At 35.6% G+C, this 19,554-nt stretch overlaps 1 protein-coding gene across 15 annotated transcripts in view; it reads left to right on the top strand.

Annotated features, from left to right (window-relative positions):
* The window catches only part of DIAPH2 (diaphanous related formin 2), a 919,875-nt gene that overhangs the window by 293,289 nt on the left and 607,032 nt on the right, over positions 1-19,554 (top strand). For all 15 annotated transcript variants that reach the window (XR_008616350.1, XR_008616349.1, XM_055081634.1 and 12 more), the window contains 4 exons: positions 6,213-6,277; positions 9,555-9,659; positions 13,815-14,129; positions 15,715-15,829. Coding sequence is in view for 13 of the 15 variants with exons in the window: in XM_055081634.1 (XP_054937609.1) it covers positions 6,213-6,277; positions 9,555-9,659; positions 13,815-14,129; positions 15,715-15,829 (600 nt within the window). In the remaining 2 variants the exon portion in view is untranslated. The remainder of the gene's footprint in view (positions 1-6,212; positions 6,278-9,554; positions 9,660-13,814; positions 14,130-15,714; positions 15,830-19,554) is intronic.

The raw sequence follows: 19,554 nt of genomic DNA on the forward strand, positions 1-19,554 counted from the left end.
AGATAAAACCACAGAAAAACAACTAGATGAAGTTGAGATAGGCAACCTTCCAGAAATATAATTCAGAATAACGATAGTGAAGATGATTCAGGACCTCAGAAAAAATATGGAGGCAAAGATCGAGAAGATGCAAGCAACGTTTAACAAAGACCTGGAAGAATTAAAGAACAAACAAACAGAGATGAAAAATACAATAACTCCGTAAGGTTAACAGCTGATTTCTCAGAAGAAACTCTACAAGCCAGAAGAGAATGGCATGACATATTTAAAGTGATGAAAGGGAAGACCTACCACCAAGATTACTCTAACCAGCAAGGATCTCATTCAGATTCGATGGAGAAATCAAAAGCTTTACAGATAAGCAAAAGCTAAGAGAATTCAGCACCACCAAACCGTCTCTACAAGAAATGCTAAAGGAACCTCTCTAAGTGGGAAACACAAGAGAAGAAAAGGACCTACAAAAACAAACCCAAAACAATTAAGAAAATGGTCATAGGAACATATATTTCGATAATTACCTTAAATGTGAATGGATTAAATGCTCCAACCAAAAGACACAGGCTTGCTGAATGGATACAAAAACAAGACCCATATATATGCTGTCTACAGGAGACCCACTTCAGACCTAGGGACACATACAGACTGAAAGTGAGGGGATGGAAAAAGATATTCCATGCAAACTGAAATCAAAAGAAAGCTGGTAGCAATACTCATATCAGATAAAATAGACTTTAAAATAAAGAATGTTACAAGAAACAAGGAAGGACACTACATAATTATCAAGGGATCAAACCAAAAAGAAGATATAACAATTATATATGCACCCAACATAGGAGCACCTGAATGCATAAGGTAACTGCTAACAGCTATAAAAGAGGAAATCGACAGTTACACAACAATTGTGGGGGACTTTAACACCCCACTTACAGCAATGGACAGATCATCCAAGCAGAAAATTAATAAGGAAACACAAGTTTTAAGTGACACTGTAGACTAGATAGATTTAATTGATATTTATAAGAAATTCCAACCAAAAACAGCAGGTTACACGTTCTTCTCAAGTGCGCATGGAACATTTTCCATGATAGATCACATCTTGGGTCACAAATCAAGCCTCAGTAAACTTAAGAAAATTGAAATCATATCAAGCATCTTTTCTGACCACAACGCTTTGAGATTAGAAATCAGTCACAGGGAAAAAAAACGTCAAAAACACAAATATACGGAGGTTAAACAATATGTTACTAAATAACGAAGAGATCACTGAAGAAATCAAAGAGGAAATCAAAAAATACCTAGAGACAAATGACAACCAAAACACGATGGTTCAAAACCTATGGGATGCAGCAAAAGCAGTTCTATGAGGGAAGTTTATAGCAATACAAGCCTACCTCAAGAACTCATCAAGAAAAAGAGGGAGAGGACTCAGATCAATAAAATTAGAAATGAAAAGGGGGAAGTTACAACAGACACCGCAGAAATACAAAGCATGCTAAGAGACTACTACAGGCACCTCTATTCCTATAAATTGGACAACCTAAAAGAAATGGACAAATTCTTAGAAAGGTATAACTTTCCAAGACTGAACCAGGAAGAAATAGAAAATATGAACAGACCAATCACAAGTAATGTAATTGAAACTGAGATTAAAAAACTTCCAACAAACAAAAGTCCAGGACCAGATGGCTTCACAGGCGAATTCTACCAAACATTTAGAGAAGAGCTAACACCCATCCTTCTCAAACTCCTCCAAAAATTTGCAGAGGAAGGAACACTCCCAATCTCATTATATGAGGGCAGCATCACCCTGATACCAAAACCAGACAAAGATACAACAAAAAAAGAAAATTACAGACCAATATCACTGATGAATATAGATGCTAAAATCCTCAACAAAATACTAGCAAACAAAATCCAACAAGACTTTAAAAGCATCATATAGCATGATCCAGTGGGATTTATCCTAGGGATGCAAGGATTCTTCAACATACGCAAATCAATCAATGTGATACACCATATTAACAAATTGAAGTATAAAAATCATATAATCATCTCAATAGATGCAGAAAATGCTTTTGACAAAATTCAACACCCATTTTTGATAAAAACTCTCCAGAAAGTGGGCGTAGAGAGAACCTACCTCAACATAATAAAGGCCATATATGACAAACACACAGCCAACATCATTCTCAATGGTGAAAAACTGAAAGCATTTCCTCTAAGATCAGGAACAAGACAAGGATGTCCACTCTTGCCACTGTTATTCAACATAGTTTTGGAAGTCGTAGCCATGGTAATCAGAGAAAAAAAGATATAAAAGGAATACACATTGGAAACAAAGAAGTAAAACTTTCACTGTTTGCAGATGAACTGATACTGTACATAGAGAATCCTAAAGATGCTACCAGAAAACTACTAGAGCTAATCAATGAATTTGGTAAAGTTGCAGGATACAAAATTAATGCACAGAAATCTCTTGCATTCCTATACACTAATGATGAAAAATCTGAAAGAGAATTTAAGGATACACTCCCATTTACGATTGCAACAAAAGGAATAAAATACCTAGGAATAAACCTACTTAGGGAGACAAAAGACCTGTATGCAGAAAAGTATAAGGCACTGATGAAAGATACTAAAGATGATATCAATAGATGGAGAGATATACCATGTTCTTGGATTAGAAGAGTCAATATTGTGAAAATGACTATACAACCCAAAGCAATGTACAGATTCAATGCAATCCTTATCAAATTGCCAATGGCATTTTTTTTTTACTGAACTAGAAGAAAAAATCTTAAGATTTGTATGGAGACACAAAAGACCCCAAATAGCCAAAGCAGTGTTGAGGGAATAAAACGGAGCTGGAGGAATCAGACTCCCTGACTTCAGACTATACACTCCCATTTACGATTGCAACAAAAGGAATAAAATACCTAGGAATAAACCTACTTAGGGAGACAAAAGACCTGTATGCAGAAAAGTATAAGGCACTGATGAAAGATACTAAAGATGATATCAATAGATGGAGAGATATACCATGTTCTTGGATTAGAAGAGTCAATATTGTGAAAATGACTATACAACCCAAAGCAATGTACAGATTCAATGCAATCCTTATCAAATTGCCAATGGCATTTTTTTTTTACTGAACTAGAAGAAAAAATCTTAAGATTTGTATGGAGACACAAAAGACCCCAAATAGCCAAAGCAGTGTTGAGGGAATAAAACGGAGCTGGAGGAATCAGACTCCCTGACTTCAGACTATACTACAAATCTACAGTAATCAAGAGATTATGGTACTGGCACCAAACCAGAAATATAGCTCAATGGAACAGGATATAAAGCCTAGAGAAAAACCCACGCACCTACGGTCAACTAATCTATGACAAAGGAGGCAAGGATATACAATGGAGAAAACACAGTCTCTTCAGTAAGTGGTGCTGGGAAAACTGGGCAGCTACATGTAAAAGAATGAAATTAGAATACTCTCTTACACCATACACAGAAATAAACTCAAAATTGATTAGAGACCTAAATGTAAGTGTGGACACTATAAAACTCTTAGAGGAAAACATAGGAAGAACACTCTTTGACATAAATCACAGCAAGATCTTTTTTGATCCACCTCCTAGAGTAATGGAAATAAAACCAAAAATAAACAAATGGGACCTAATGAAACTTAAAAGCTTTTGCAAAGCAAAGGAAACTACAAACAAGATGAAAAGTCACCCCTCAGAATGGGAGAAAATATTTGCAAACGAATTAATGGAGAACGGAGTAATCTCCAAGATATATATACAGCTCATGCAGCTCAATATTAAAAAAACAAACAAGCCAATCACAAAATGGGCAGAAGACCTAAATAGTCATTTCTCCAAAGAAGGCATACAGATGGCCAAGAAGCACATGAAAAGCTGCTGAACATCACTAATTATTAGAGAAATGCAAATCAAAACTACAATGAGGTATCACCTCACACCAGTTAGAATGGGTATCATCAGAAAATCTACAAACAACAAATGCTGGAGAGTGTGTGGAGTAAAAGGAACCCTCTTGCACTGTTGGTGGGAATGTAAATTGATACAGCCACTATGGAGAACAGTATGGAGGTTCCTTAAAAAAATAAAAATAGAATTACCATATGACCCGGCAATGCCACTACTGGGCATATACCCAGAGAAAACCATAATTTGAAAATACACATGTTCCCCAATGTTCACTGAAGCCCTATTTACTATAGCCAGGTCATGGAAGCAACCTAAATGCCCACTGACAGACGAATGGATAAAGAAACGTGGTTTATGTATATATACAATGAAATATTACTCAGCCATAAAAAGGAATGAAATTGGCTCATTTGTAGAGACGTGGATGGATGTAGAGACTGTCATACAGAGTGAATTAAGTCAGAAAGAGAAAAAAAGATATCGTATATTAACACATATATGTGGAACCTAGAAAAATGGTATAGACCAACCGGTTTGCAGGGCAGAAATTTAGACACAGATGTAGAGAACAAACGTATGGACACCAGGTGGGGAAAGTGGTGGGGGTGGTGGTGGTGGTGGTGTGATGAATTGGGAGATTGGGATTGACATGTATACCCTAATATGTATAAAATGGATAACTGATAAGCACCTGTTGTATAAGAAAATAAATAAAATTTTTAAGAACGATAATAAGCATCTCTGTCACCCCCTAAAATTTCTGCATTCTCATTTGTAGTCTTCTTCCCATGCTTCCCCCTTCTCCCCATCGTGAGACAATCACTGATCTGCTCTCTCGGTATAGACTAGTTTTATTTTCTAAAATTTTATGTAAATGGAAACATACAGCATGTACTTTCTTTGCTGGCTTTTTTCATTCAGCATAATTATTTTGAGGTTCATTTGTGTTGTGGTATTGGCATGTATCATTTGTTTTCATAACTGAGTACTTTTATGGTATATCGATATAGCACAATCTGTTTATACATTTACTTGTTGATGGATATTTGGATTATTTATTGGTTTTAGCTATTATAAATAAAGCTGCTATGAGCATTCACATACAATTCTGGTTATAGACATATACTTTCATATGTCTTTAGGTAAATAAATAGGTATAGGATGGCTAGGTATAGGTATACAGAATAGACTGTGTATACAGTATTAAGAATATTTCCCAAAAGAGGTTCTTCACTTATTTATATTTTGGAGTGTTTGATCAGACCTGAGAAGTTTGATGTTTGTTTTCTTATTTACATAATACTATATTCTGCCCCTGTTCAGAAGTTGTTCAAGTGAGATCTTTCTTTAGGAAGCCTGAATTAATGAATGTTATTGTATCTTCCCCTGTAGCCTTATTTTAGGACCATTTTGAGCCTTAATAATCTTTTTTTAATATGATATTTTAAGATGAGCTTGTTGATTTTTTAAAAAAATTATTTTAAAAAAATTTTGGCTGCATCAGGTCTTAGTTGTGGCATGCAGGATCTTCGTTGAGGCGTGCGGGATCTTTCGTTGTGGCACAGTTTCTTCGTTGTGGCGCGGGCTCTTCGTTGCATCGTGTGGGCTTCTCTCGAGTTGTGGCGTGCAGGTTTTCTTTTCTCTCGTTGTGGTGTGCAGACCCCAGGGCGCATTGGCTCTTTAGTTGTGGCGTGCGGGTTCCAGAGCATGTGGGCTCTGTCATTTGCAGCACGCGGGCTCTAGCTGAGACGCAGGAGCTCAGTAGTTGTGGTGCGCGGGCTTAGTTGCCCTGCAGCATGTGGGATCTTAGTTCCCTGACGAGGGATCAGACCCGAGTCCCCTGCTTTGTAAGGCAGATTCTTTACCACTGGACCACCAGGGAAGTCCCTGATCTTTAATAATCTTAAGCACAGCATAGATTCTTTGGCACTTCTCCACCCATAATAAACTACAAAAAATGTTTAAAGAGTTGTATAATTGTTAAAGTTGGTAAATAATGGAATACCTTTAACATGATGATGATTGAGTCAAATATATTCCTGAATGCTTGGTTTTGTGCCTCACCAATACTACCATTGAATTCAGTTAGTATACAAAAGAAACCTGGTAGTTTATGTTTTACGTGCAGTATAGGTCAATTTCCCTCTAACAGCAATTGACATAAAAATGATAGTTTACATAGTAGAATTATAGGCTGGCAGCCATCATTTGCCTAGTGATCCAATGCAATAATTTCTAATCATTTTTCATCAATCTTAATAGATTCTTGTGTGAACAAGGCAAAAGTTGAAGAAAGTGAACAAAAAGCAGCAGAATTTTCAAAGAAGGTAAGACTTATCAAATATTAGCCGTAATTATGAAATGTAAAATGTAATCACAATACATATTCTACCTTGTTTCCTTATGCGAGGCCTTATAAATGTTGTTTCAGTTATATAGTTCTTTATGTTTCTGGATTCAGACACCACCACAGAATATTGATTTCTTTCCCGATAAGATAAGGTTACTACTGTTCCGTGCTCATCACCTTTAATCCATTATGGAAGAAGAACACTAAACATATTCTACTAAAGTGATAAATGAAATAAAATTAGGCTGCTGGAAGCATATGGTTTGAAATGGTCAACCAAAACACATTTTGCCATTGCTTTCCTGCAGCTCTCACTTAACAGTAGTTAGCTCCTTGGAGAACTTTGGAGATGTTTAGCTAGTCTTATCTGTTATGTTCTTTAAATCAGTGCTATTGATAGAATGATGCAATATTTTCTTTCTCTTTGTCTCTCTCTGCTTAGACTTATCTTCTTTGAATTTTGTAATTACCATTTTTAAAGTGATGCTGCTACTCCATGTATGTAGTCTTGGTGGAATTTGAGCTTCCCCTTTCTTTGTGGACTGCCTTATGTAAATGCCAACTTTATGAATATCTGAATTTTATTTAGATCTCAGATGGTCTTTTCCTTGTTTCATGAAAGCATAGCTACAATTTTATGAGCTTCTACCGAAAGTTGCATTGTTTGGTTTTAGACCCTATAAAGCATTAGTATAGTATTTTTCTCCTGTTGGTGGAAGGAGAAGGATTGAAGCCCAAGTCTAAAAGCTCTACAGTTTTGAGTCTTTTGACAGCAAGATAAAGTGCTTACATATTGCTGTCTCTTCAAAGTTATGACTTACCTTGGAGATTAGATAATCACTTTTGCTATCACTCTAGAAATTATAGAGTATTACTGAAGTTACTTCAGGGCATCTGAAGAAATGTTTTTGCTCTTTCAGTTACTAGAATAGATTTTAAGAGCTTGAGCATAAAATGTTTGTGTGAAGCCGTCATTTTTATTGGTGAAAGAAACTGTACACGTTTCGATTAGTAGACCTTTATATTTCTAATGTTCTTGTTTTAAGTAGCACATTTAAAATTCCCTTTGAAAATCTTAGGATCTCTTTTTCTCTGGCACTGTGATTAGATACCACAAGACTGGAGCAAATTGTGATGATCTATCTGGTAAAAATTTCTGTAAGCATCTATTATTGGAAAAGAAGTCCTGAAATAATAAAAAAGAAATTTCAGTTTTTGATGCTTTATTCTCCTCGCCAACATTTAGAATGAAAACATGTATGGTCTCCCAGTGGTTATCTGCGTACCTTCTCTTATTCTGGGTGATTTTAAGGGCAGTATAAAGTAGTAAAAAAAAAAAAAGAAAAGAAAAAAAATGAAGGGGGGCAGCTAGAATGAGAAGCAGTAGTTGTAAGATCTGATCTCAGTGTTTCTGCTAATTAGCTGTGACTTTAAGTCATTTACTCTCCTTGGATCTTAATTTTTTCATCCTTAAAAGGAGAGAATAAGGTTAGTGGACTTGTAAGAAGTCTTCCAGTTCACGTATCTCAGGCTTCTCTGATTCCTACTCTATGGGTTTACAGATTAAGATCATTTTAAATTACAAGCAGAAGCCTTGTGTGCCTCTCCGCAAGTGTACTAATAAACCATTTGTAGAGCAAAATTGTAGTGTGCTTATGTGGACAGCATGCTTGAGAAGCACACAGGAGAAGATAACTCTGGCAAGGAGGCTGGGAGTATAGAATCAGATCAGTTTAAAAAAAAAAAAATTATTTATTTATTTGGTTGCTCTGGGTCTTAGTTGTGGTAGGTGGGCTCCTTAGTTGTGGCAGGGGGGCTTCTTTGTTGCGGCAGGCAGGCTCCTTAATCGCGGCTCATGGGCTCCTTAGTTGTGGCATGCGAGCTCTTAGTTGCGACATGCATGTGGGATCTAGTTACCTGACCAGGGATCGAACCCAGGCCCCCTGCATTGGGAGCACGGGGTCTTAACCACTGCGCCACCAGGGAAGTCCCAGAATCAGATCAATCTTAACATGGATACTAGTGAAGTCGAAAAAGCTCCATCTTCTCAGTGACCTAGGAAACAAGGTCTTTTGCTGATACTGAAAGATCAGGGTAAGTGTGAAATGTAAAGAGATTAGAAACAATTTAGAAATTAGAAACCTCTGTGGGACACTTTCCCAGGACTCAAGTAGAGATGAATAAAAGAATTAATTAAGTAGTATTGCAGGTTTGACTCAAACACTATTATCCACTTTGCTCACCCACTCTTTCTTCAGACTGGATCTGAATGGCATTTTATAATTTCCAAAGGTCAAGTCTACTATGAGGAGGAATATTTATTAACAGTAAACATACTTTTTCCTTGTTCCACAAACTTTAAAGGCAGTTTTTGGCAGTAAGATATATCACTTTTAAAAACATAAATAACATTGTTGGAATAATGTGTAGACTTCTAAAATAACTTGAAGTGACAGTGACAATAAAGGGCAAATGTTCTATAGCTGGACATGAGCGGTATTCACCTGACTGAGGTAAGTGCTGGGCAGGATGCAGTAAATGGATAGTCACCATTCTGATGGTCTCTTTGGCTTAGCACGCTGTAACTTAACCTCTCATTTTCCCTCTTACGACATTTTATACAAGTGTTTTGGTTAACCATCTGAATGAGAATGCCATTAGAGCACATATCATTCTACTGTCAGATTTTGTGGAGCATCACTTTTTGAATGCTAGACAATTAAGATTATAATAAAAATAGTCTGATTTGTATTAATGTACATCCATTTGAGCGTTCTAAAAGTACAGTCTCTTTTCAAGATTAAATATAGTTTTAAAGAGTTGAACTGCTTGTTTCCTAATTTTTAGGTTTCATTTTCTAATTAAATAAACTTAAAAGTATGGGATGAAACATTAAAAAAAAAACCCATGATTAATTCTAAAACCTGTCTTTCAATAACAAAACAACAAAAATGTGCATTATATGTGAAGAGAGCCTTCTTAGTCCACCCTTTTAAAATTTTGTTTAGTATGTTTTTTTCAGAAGTGAAAATGGATTTTTTTTCCCTTGGGCTGGGGACATAGTTCTTCTTTACTACCACCCCATCCCCACGGAGGTGCTCAATTGCCATAAGATAATCAAGAGCTCTGATTTTCTGAGTGGCCCGGGAAATTTAAGAAGCAAAAGACACTCCACTTATTTAATACATATTGTTGTTTAAAGCTTTCTCAAAACTGTATTATTAAGTGTACATTTATGGTGGTGATCATTGCAGTTCGATGAAGAATTCACAGCTCGACAGGAAGCTCAAGCTGAGCTTCAAAAAAGAGAAGAAAAAATCAAAGAGCTTGAAACAGAAATCCAACAACTTCGAACCCAGGTAATGAAACAATATACAGACTTTGTGTCATGTCACATTGAGTTCGAAGGTAGAAAACTATCTTGTTAGATGGAGGGAAAAATGTGACCAGAAGCAGACTTTCTGGTAGTTTCCCATTTTACTTGAAGTAACTACAGATTTGATTTTCCAGGACAATAAATCATTTTAATGTTTGGATAAAAGTACGGCATTCGTTTCATAAACTGCCCTGAATATTTTTAACGGAATGTATTACACAAGCAAAACTCTTTCTTGAGATGAAATGTTCATGATGATTTGAAAAACTGGATGCATAGTATTTTCTTTCAAAAGGAATGTGGAAATGCTCATTAAAGCTTTTTGAGATCTCTTTAAATCTCGACTACCATAATTTCAAAATCTATAAACTTTATATTTCCACCTACATTCCCTATGATGAAAACCCCCCATATACACTTAAAATCTTAATTATGGTGTCTAAATTTTAGAGCTGATTACATACTCTCAATACAACATATTTTTTAAATGAATATAAAGAAACATAAGATTAGTTCTTAGCCTCATAGATGCCCAGTAGGGTGTTTGTTGATTGACTAGGTCTGTTTCTGTCAATCTACTGAAAAGTGACTTCAGAAGTCAACAATGAACTCCACATTACCCAATGCAGTGGCCTTTTCCTACCCTTAGCCTCTTTCACTTATCTGTAATATTTGATAATTTCTTTTCACTCAATCTCTCTTTTTTGTGTCATCTGACTTCATTTTCTACATGTCTCAGAACTCAGTTTCTCTTTGTTTTCATCCTCCAGATGATGACATTCCCCAGTGTTCTGTCCTCTGCTCTTTTTTCTCTGTATGTCCTTGCACTAATATCCCATCCAATATCATAAATTCAAATATCACCTTTTAGTAGGTGTCAAGTCCCCTGGGTTTGTCGTCTATTTCCAGCTCTTGATTAGATCTCCGCGTGGGCAGGTCCTGCTGCATGTTGAAATCAAACCCATTATTTGTGGTCACTCCTCTGTCCTCAAACCAGCTTGGTCTCCATTCTTATTTGTTTAAATTTTACCACCAATTGTTTTTTTATTGTGAAGCTGGAGTTGTCCTGGCCTTTTCCCCGCCCTGCCTCCTGACAGATTATTAAGTTGGTCACTGTTTTATGTCAGTTCTTTCTCTTTTTTTCGCTTTGCATCAAAACCCCGAACCCCCCAGGGCCACTCTCTCATTCCATCCTGCCTGGAATATTACAGTAGTTTCCGAACTTTCCACCATGCCTGTAGTCTCTTCCTCTTCAGATTCATGCTTTATGTCAGTTGCAAATTAATCTTCTTAAAACACTGCCCTGATTATTGTCACTCCAGGCTTTAATATGTTCAATGGTTGCCTGTTGCATTCAGGATTAAAGAAAAAAATCTCCTTACCGGGAATTTGAAGGCCTTCTATCCCGTGCTCCCTTATCTCGCCTTTGCAGGCTCGTCTCTGCTCCCCTAACTCCAGCCTCTGTTGCAGCTAAGTCACCTTTCCTCCTTCCTTCACATGTAGAATTTACTGTCTCCACACTTTTCCTTCGGCCAGCATTTCCCAGACATTAGTTACAGAGATGCTAATAGGTTTTTCATGAGGAAAGCATTCCATAGTCCAATAAATTTGGTACGCTTGAAATTCTCCTCTTGGAGATTCATCATTCTCATTAGCATACTAAAGGGTCTGAGATGGCCTACATTAAAGAAACCTGTCAAACTCTTTTTCCTATAGCTTTCTCAAACTCATTTAGCCACAGAACCCTTTATCTCAGACCACCTATTAACATCGCCTGCAGAAGAGTTTGTTCATGGAACTATTGAGAAATGCTGACTTAGGTTATTCTCTCTCAGAAACGCCCTCCCTTGCTCCTCTGTGCCAATGAAACATCTCCTTTAAGGATCAGATCAGTATAACATCCTTTGGAAAGCGTCACCCAAAACTCTGGGAATTTCTTTGAACTTTTATATCACTTTTGTAGACCACTCCTATCATATTTGGTTGTGTGCCTGCTTTATCCCTTCCCCTGCAGCATAAACACTTTGAGGACAATGTCTTTACTTCCTGTGCTTACTCTTATTAAAGTTTCTATTGCACCTAGCACAGGGCCTTACCATTTAATTGCGTGGTTGCTTATTTATTATCAACGGATCTGGAAAAGTGCAGAGTCACACAGTACTTTCTAGTGCACCCCAAATGGTGTCAAATAATAAATGGTGCATTTGCTGTATTCAATTCTCAATACTCTATTTAATTGTTCCATTCCTAATTGTTCATAGGAGGGAAGAAAAGGGCTGATATGATTTGATTTTAAGGCTGGTGGCATTTGAGACTTTTATTCAATTTGTAAAATATCTATTTAACTTGAGTAAAAGGTCCTATTTTAAAGTAATAGCATTTTTGTGGTTACACAAGTTTTATATCATAAACATGATCTCATAGAGGCAAAATTTTATGTTTACAAACAAGTATTACTTTCATTTTGCTGTCAATTAATACATAAAATGGGATACACATTTTACCTTTCAAATTATTAAACAAATCCATTTATATACAAAATTTGTAGGGTAAATTACTGAACTTTTCAGAAAAATTATTTTAATTTTCCTCAGAATTTCTTTGCTGTCTCAATCAAGATTGGAAAAATCAGACTGTTTTCTATAGTTTCGCTGCATTAAAAATAAAATAGAAAGAATTTGCATATTTTAATCCTATCCTTCTTCCTAATCTCAGGAGGGGATTGCATTCCAGGAGAGGATTGTCATTTAAGTGTATAAACACTTTAGTTGTATATATGTATATACACACATAAACATTCATATGTGTGAATAAAATATTTGTGGACAATGTGCACTGAATATTAGGAGAAACATTTCTGTGATGCTGTTTACCTGTGATTGTTAATTTTTAACATTCTTGTAAATGGGGCAATCCTTTAAGTTGATTGTTTCAAAAATAGGCTTCCACTTATTTATTACGTAAAGATAATTCTAAGTTTGTTTAGTTCAATTATGTAGTCTGTGGAGGAAATTCGTATTAGTAAAGATTAGAAGAGTTTCTCCCCAAATAAAAATAACACTATACCAAGACATGTTAATAGTTTTAAACTTTTCATTCAGTTAGTCTAATGTCGTATCTCAATTACAGAAGATACATGTTCATTTGTAGGACTTTCTTAGGAATGTTTATAATTAACAAACTCACTTTTATATTCATTTTCATTTCGGAAAGTAAACCGTTGTCATCAGTAATGGTTTAAAGAAACAGGTCCAGATTAATAATCAAAAAGTGGGCAATATGGAATGCAGTGATCTCCGTCAGCTGTCATCCATCATTATTAGGGAATGAGCTTGAAGTTCCTTTCTGGTGGGAGAAATAAGTTATAATCTGCTCATACTGCAAGCTGTAATTAATTCCACTCAAGGCAACTGACACCCATTCATTAGGAGCTAGTCTGTTGTAGTGGAAAGAGGACTGCCTTAGATATGAGAAGAACCACATGTAAATCTTAATCATATTTCAGACTGTGCGACCTTTGGTTAGTCATTGAACCTCTTTGCAGTTAGTTTCCTCATCTATAAGCGGTGAGATAAAAATACCCAACCTACATTATAGGGTTATAATAAGGATGAAAAGAAATAATAGATGTAAAAACATTGATAAACCTGTATTATTATGCAATGGATGTTACTTAGCATTAATTCTTGGTATTAGAAGATAGCTGAGTTACTGGTGCTATGAGACAGACTCTTCGTGTAAAGCTAATCGGCCCCAAGGGAATTAAATCAGTTATTTTGTATTAATCATCCCATATTCATACCAACTAGTCTTAACAGGCCCAAGCCATATACAGTACTTCTTCTTTGCATATATTTATAATGAAAGGTAAGTTTTCATTATTTTGGAGGAGTGTTTCACAAAATCTTTGAGCGTGCCAACTTTCCTAGTCTTAGTATATGAGCAGAGTTAGTCATTATCCAGGGTTTAGAATGCTTATCAAAAATCTATGCAAGTCTTTTTCATGTATTCTTAGGCCCTTAGATGTTGCTAAATTAAACAAATCTTAAACAACCCAACCAGAAATGTTTAGTGATAAGTTTTCTTTGCTACTATACTGTAAGCATTTAAATAAGCATTGGGTTATTTTATATTTCAGGGACATGGACTCTCAGGTTCATCAGGAATTCCAGGCCCTCCTCTACCACCTCCATTGCCAGGTGCTGGGCCACCCCCGCCTCCACCTCCTCCAGCGCCACCTCTACCCAGAGGAGGTCCCCCTCCTCCTCCACCTCCTTTACCTGGGGTACATGGAATAGCATCACCATTGCCTTTGTTTGGGGGACCTCCTCCACCACCTCCCCTTGGAGGAGTTCCTCCTCCTCCTCCGGGAACACTTGATCTGCCATATGGAATGAAGCATAAAAAAATATATAAACCTGAGGTGTCCATGAAGAGGATCAACTGGTCAAAGGTAGTACTATGACTATAGCTTTATGGCTTTGTCTAGTCATAGTTGCTCATTAATGTGTGAATGACGGTATTGCTACTTATAAGTATGATATAATAATTGAGAACATGACCACTGATTCTTTTGCTTTCGCTTGTGAGTTCACCATCTTATGTTCATCTTTCATAGCTGGAGAATTGGAAACTCCACAGACAACTTGAAATTAACGTAGAAGACAAAAGGAAAATCAAAGTGAAAGTGGTTTTAGAGAATAGTATATGAAAAATAATTTTGATTCTTTTACCAATGTTAGCTTTAATTGCTATAACATTCTTAAATATAATCTTTGTATTAATGGGCCTCTTTATCTTAGTTGTTTTTTTCTTAGAAAATTATTAGTTTTTTTTTTTGTTTTAAACTTTCAGATAGTGTGGAATCACTGACAGTATTCAGTAGAGACCTAAACTAATAGTTTTTTTATATGATGTGTGAAAGATTTTTTCTTTTGAATGTTATTTTGCTTTATTATTATCAAATAACATGTCTTATAAAAAGCTTATTATCAAGATTGACACAGTCCACATTCACTGGGAACTAATCTAATGAAAATACAATTACCCAGGCCACCATTTGAGGAAATGTCTATTCCAAGAACATAGTTACAGTGATATCTGACAGTATCTACATAATAAATTGGTTTGACCAGAATAATGGTTAAATCAGTTTTAAAATTAAGCATATACTTATGCTTTGCTCATAAGAGTAAATGAGGTATGAATGTTTTTGGAATGTAGTTATCTTTTGTTAGGCACAATCTACCAAACTATAGGACCCAGAAGCTGCTGGCCCAGTTATCTGTGTGTGTAAATGTAATGATATGTTAATTTAGCAATTAAGCATATAGTGTAATGGCACTTACATATCACAAAGCATCATGATATGTACTGGAAAATGCACAGTTCTAATATTGGGTTTCAGTGTAGTGGCTGAGAGCACAATTGTGTGGAGCTACACTGCCTGGGTTTGAAAGCCATCTTCGCCATTTACTAGCTTGGGCAGCCACTCAGACTTCCTGGGGCTCGGTTTCCTCATCTTTAACATGGAGATAATAACAGGTCCTACTTCAAAGGATTATTGTGAGGATTAGATGAGATGAGTTAATGTGTGAAATCACTTAAAAGAGTACCTGACACATTTTAGGAGGTATGTAAGTGTCAGCTATTATGGTTATTTTCTGCAACCATGGGAAATTTACTTTTCTGAATCTCAGTTTCCCCATTGTTAAAAATCCAGGAGCAAGAAGAAGGTATGTAAGTTGGGGGCAGGGATTTACTAAATTATTCTTAAGATTCCTTCCAGTAGAAGATATTTTAAAATGTAATTTGCTACATGGCCTGTTGCTGTTGTGTATTTTTCTGTACACTAGTAGAAGTCTGTGACTTTCCCAATGAATGTTTACTTAAAAAGTGTTGTTTTGATAGATCCCAAAATTGATTTAGTAGGTAGATGAATAAAGGTAATATCATTCAACCTTGGTGAAAGTGAATTCTTTGAAAAATTAAATATGAAGTAATAATTTAGAAACTTATCTTTGTTATTTTTGTTTCAGATTGAACCCAAAGAATTGTCTGAGAACTGTTTCTGGTTGAAAGTTAAGGAGGAGAAGTTTGAAAATCCAGATCTCTTTGCAAAATTGGCACTGAATTTCGCTACCCAGATAAAAGGTATATTTTATTTTTTAATATAGAGTTCTTGTTCTGATATATTGAATTCAGTGCTTTGCTAAAAATTTCTAGTAATGTATACATGTATAATTGTTTGGGCAGAGTCAAACATAATTAGATTGACATATTAACTGTATTTTACCTAGCAATGAAAGAAGGATAGCTTTTTTCCTGTTAAATTTATTTTGCATAAATGTTATTATTCACCTGAAAATATGGATTTTATTTTTATTGTTTAATATGTAACTTATACTCCTCTATTGTAAAGTTGTCATTTTTACTGAGAAGCAGAGGGGATGAATCTGTTGATTCACCGTGTAAGAGAAAATAATGTAATTGGAGTAAGATTGGTGCCATCATGCTTATGTAGTCTTAACATTTGTACTAATCCATTTGGTTTTTTTTGGAAATTTGATAGTTTTTTCCTATAAGCAGATTGTCTGGAATAATATCAAAATCTGGTACCTAATAAGTATATTTTACTGATTTGATAATTGAATGCCTTCTTTATGATTAGATCCTTAACCACTTATGAATTTCACACATAATTTTGGTACTATATAGGTAACTTCTCAATCTCATAATTAATCATTGTGGTTTGTGGATTTTTGGTATTTCATTTTAACATTACTATTTTACTAATTATCACAGAATTGATAGCTTATTTAAGCATAGGAGTTTTTTTAGCCTGAGTGAGTCTTTACAGCTAAGAAATTGATATATTCCGCACGCCCATGCCCTCGGAATTAGCACCTTTACCATTCATTTGTCTGATTTGTCACAACATGCCTTAGAATGTGAGAATGTGAATTTTGGAAGATTCAGAGAGAGAGAGAGGGAGAGAGAGAGAGGTGAAAATTATTCCTTTTCAGCCCTTCTAGCTTATCTTGCGCACTGGAGGTACTTGTACTGTATTTGTTGTTCCTTGTAGATTGAAGCTCACACACATACAGAAATCTGGGGTGATTAGAGTATTCTGAAGAATTTTGACATTTAAGAAAATTCCTGCCATTAAAGTCTTTTGATTCCCTTATTTGCTCTACTAGACTTCACATTTAAAGGATTGTTCAAGGACTCCAGAGATTACTATTTATTATAATCACTTTTTTTAAATTGAAAAAGTAAAACATGCTTACACATCAAGGTATTAATAATAATAATAATAATAAAAAGATGTGTGGGAAGCATATCCCTTCAATCGCAGACTTACAGCTTCTTCCCTAGAGAAACCACTCTTACTGATTTCCCACATTGCCTCCTAGAAATAGTCTATGCCTCTAGAAGCATATGTGTATATATCATTTTTTGTTTTTTACTTCTTTCTGTTTTCACTTTATGTACTTGGATATTATTCCATAGTAGTTTATGTTTATCTACTTTGTTCTTTTTACACATTGCATGGAATTCTGTGGTATGGGCCTATCTGAATTTATTTAACCTGTCACCTATTGATGGATATTTAGATTATTTCCAGCCTTTTGCTATTTCAAACAATGCTGTGGCAAACGTGTATCTACATGTACGTTTGTGCACGTAGGATCTATCTGTAGGATAAATTTTAGAAGTGAAATTCCTGGATAAAATGCTGTCTGCATTTATAATTTTGATAGATATTACCAAATTTTCTTCCAAAGAGTTTGTGTCCATTTATAGTGTTACATCTAAAATACATATGGGTATCTGTTTCCCTACAAACTCTGCCTATCTCAGAGGTGAAATGGTAAATCATCCATGTTATAATTTTTACTCCTTAAATTAGGAGTGAAGTTGAGTAGCTTTCCTTCTATTCAAAGGCAATTTTAACCTCTTTTTCTGTGAACAACTTCTTCCAGTTATTTGCACATTTCGTGTTGAGCATTTGTTCTTTTACTTATTGATGTATTTGTATTGAGTCCCATGAGAATTATAAGTTTCATAAAATTTCAGAGTCTGTCTGGACCTTAGAAGTGATTAAGCCAAACTCTATTTTAAAAATGAAGAAAGTGGTGTTTGAGACATGAAGGTTAGTATAAAATCCATTAGAGAGTTTCTCAAGGTAGTGTGGTATAGTGGGAAAAGCCCAGAGGAAATGGAGTCATACATTCTTGTATTTCAGCTGTGATACTAGTAACCTCTGCGACTGAGTTTTCTCATCTATAAAATGAGAAGGACTAATGTTTAACTAGAAGTGTGAGAATTAAATAAGGTTATATATTTAAAGCATCCAGTATGGTCCTTGATATAGCAGGCACTCAATAAATATCAATTCCCCTTTCCCTTTCATTTAACATGATCCTGTATGTGTGTTTGTGTGTGTTTTGTTTTAGTTATTGACACTTATTACAACAGTTAATTCAGCAAGAGACTTCAATGCTCTTCTGAGCAGCACTGGGCAAAGCTAGTCAGTTAGAGTAGAATCCATTCTTACTCTGGCTGCTAAAACAATCAAAGCAAAGTAAAACCAAAGTCATGTAAAGGCTCTCATGTACTCACTACTGAGAATTCTGCATTTCCATTCCTCTTAACTCTGATTCTCTGAATTTTCTATGTGATACTACTACTACTTCTACTTTCCTAATTTTGAATATTTGAGTCCAAATTAGGTCAGGAGCACCTTTCAGTACCATTACTTTTACTGAGATTTATTTCTGAAGGGACATTTAAAGGAACAGTTAAGCATCATAGCATATTCCATAACATAGCCAAAACAAATTTGAATGATACAAACTTCCATTTGTTTTGATAAGTATTGATTGATCTTAACTCTAACAGCTGAAGTTCCTTGTCACTTGCAGTGCCTTGATTCATAATTTGGTCAATAGGTGGCAGGATCAGTAAGAAATCAGCTGGAGGCTGTGGCTCCAGGCAACTCAAACCACACTGCCCTGGCTTTCCTAGCTTCAGGGCACCACTTTTTTCCCTATTCTGCCGCTGTTTGCCACTCACGCAGCTGTGTTCTGGAAGGAGCAACATACGTTGTTTCTAAGACCTATTTCCAAAGCTCTTAGACCCAGTGTTCCAAAACCTCTGAGAATTTCCTCCTCCTGCAAGGGGTTTGGAAAGCTCGTGTCTCTGTTCTCCCTAAATACATTGTGAAGCATTACTGGTCTGTGTTTCAAGAAAATGTTTCACTTAGCAGTTTATAGTTGCTTCAGATTGCTAAATAGAAAGAAGTTTTAAAATAGGCTAGTTCTGATACCTATAATATTTAAATGTGTAAATGTTTAATATGGGAAAGTACCATCAAATTATACTTTCTATTTGAATCACTTATTCTTAGAGTTGTAGAGAAGATTATTCTAAATTTCCTATTATAATCCAAAATATTTCCGTCTTAGGAGAGAATGGATCTCTCATTTCATTTAATTTGTATTTGTTGGGTACCCACTATGTGCAAGGTCTTATACTAAATAGGAGAGAGATAAATGAATAAGGTCTTGTCTTTGCACCAGGGAACTCATCTAGTCAGGGAGAAAGAAAGAGGTATACTCCACTTAGTCAATTTTTATTAAATGTTAGCCTAGATATTTTTAAGAAGCCAAAGGAGCACAAAAGGGAAACAGTTAATTTTGACTAGGGCAAATGGAGATCCCAGAGGTGGTATAATTTGTTCTGGGCCTTGAAATTTAAGCAAAATTTCAATAGGGGGAGAAGGAAAGAAGGCCTTCTAGGCAGAGAACACCATTAGCAAAATATGGAGAGGGTGAAGTGCACGCTGTGTTGAAAGCACAGCCTGTTGGGCTGGG

The sequence above is a fragment of the Physeter macrocephalus genome, chromosome 21 (genome assembly GCF_002837175.3).
Source record: "Physeter macrocephalus isolate SW-GA chromosome 21, ASM283717v5, whole genome shotgun sequence".
Lineage (NCBI taxonomy): Eukaryota > Metazoa > Chordata > Mammalia > Artiodactyla > Physeteridae > Physeter > Physeter macrocephalus.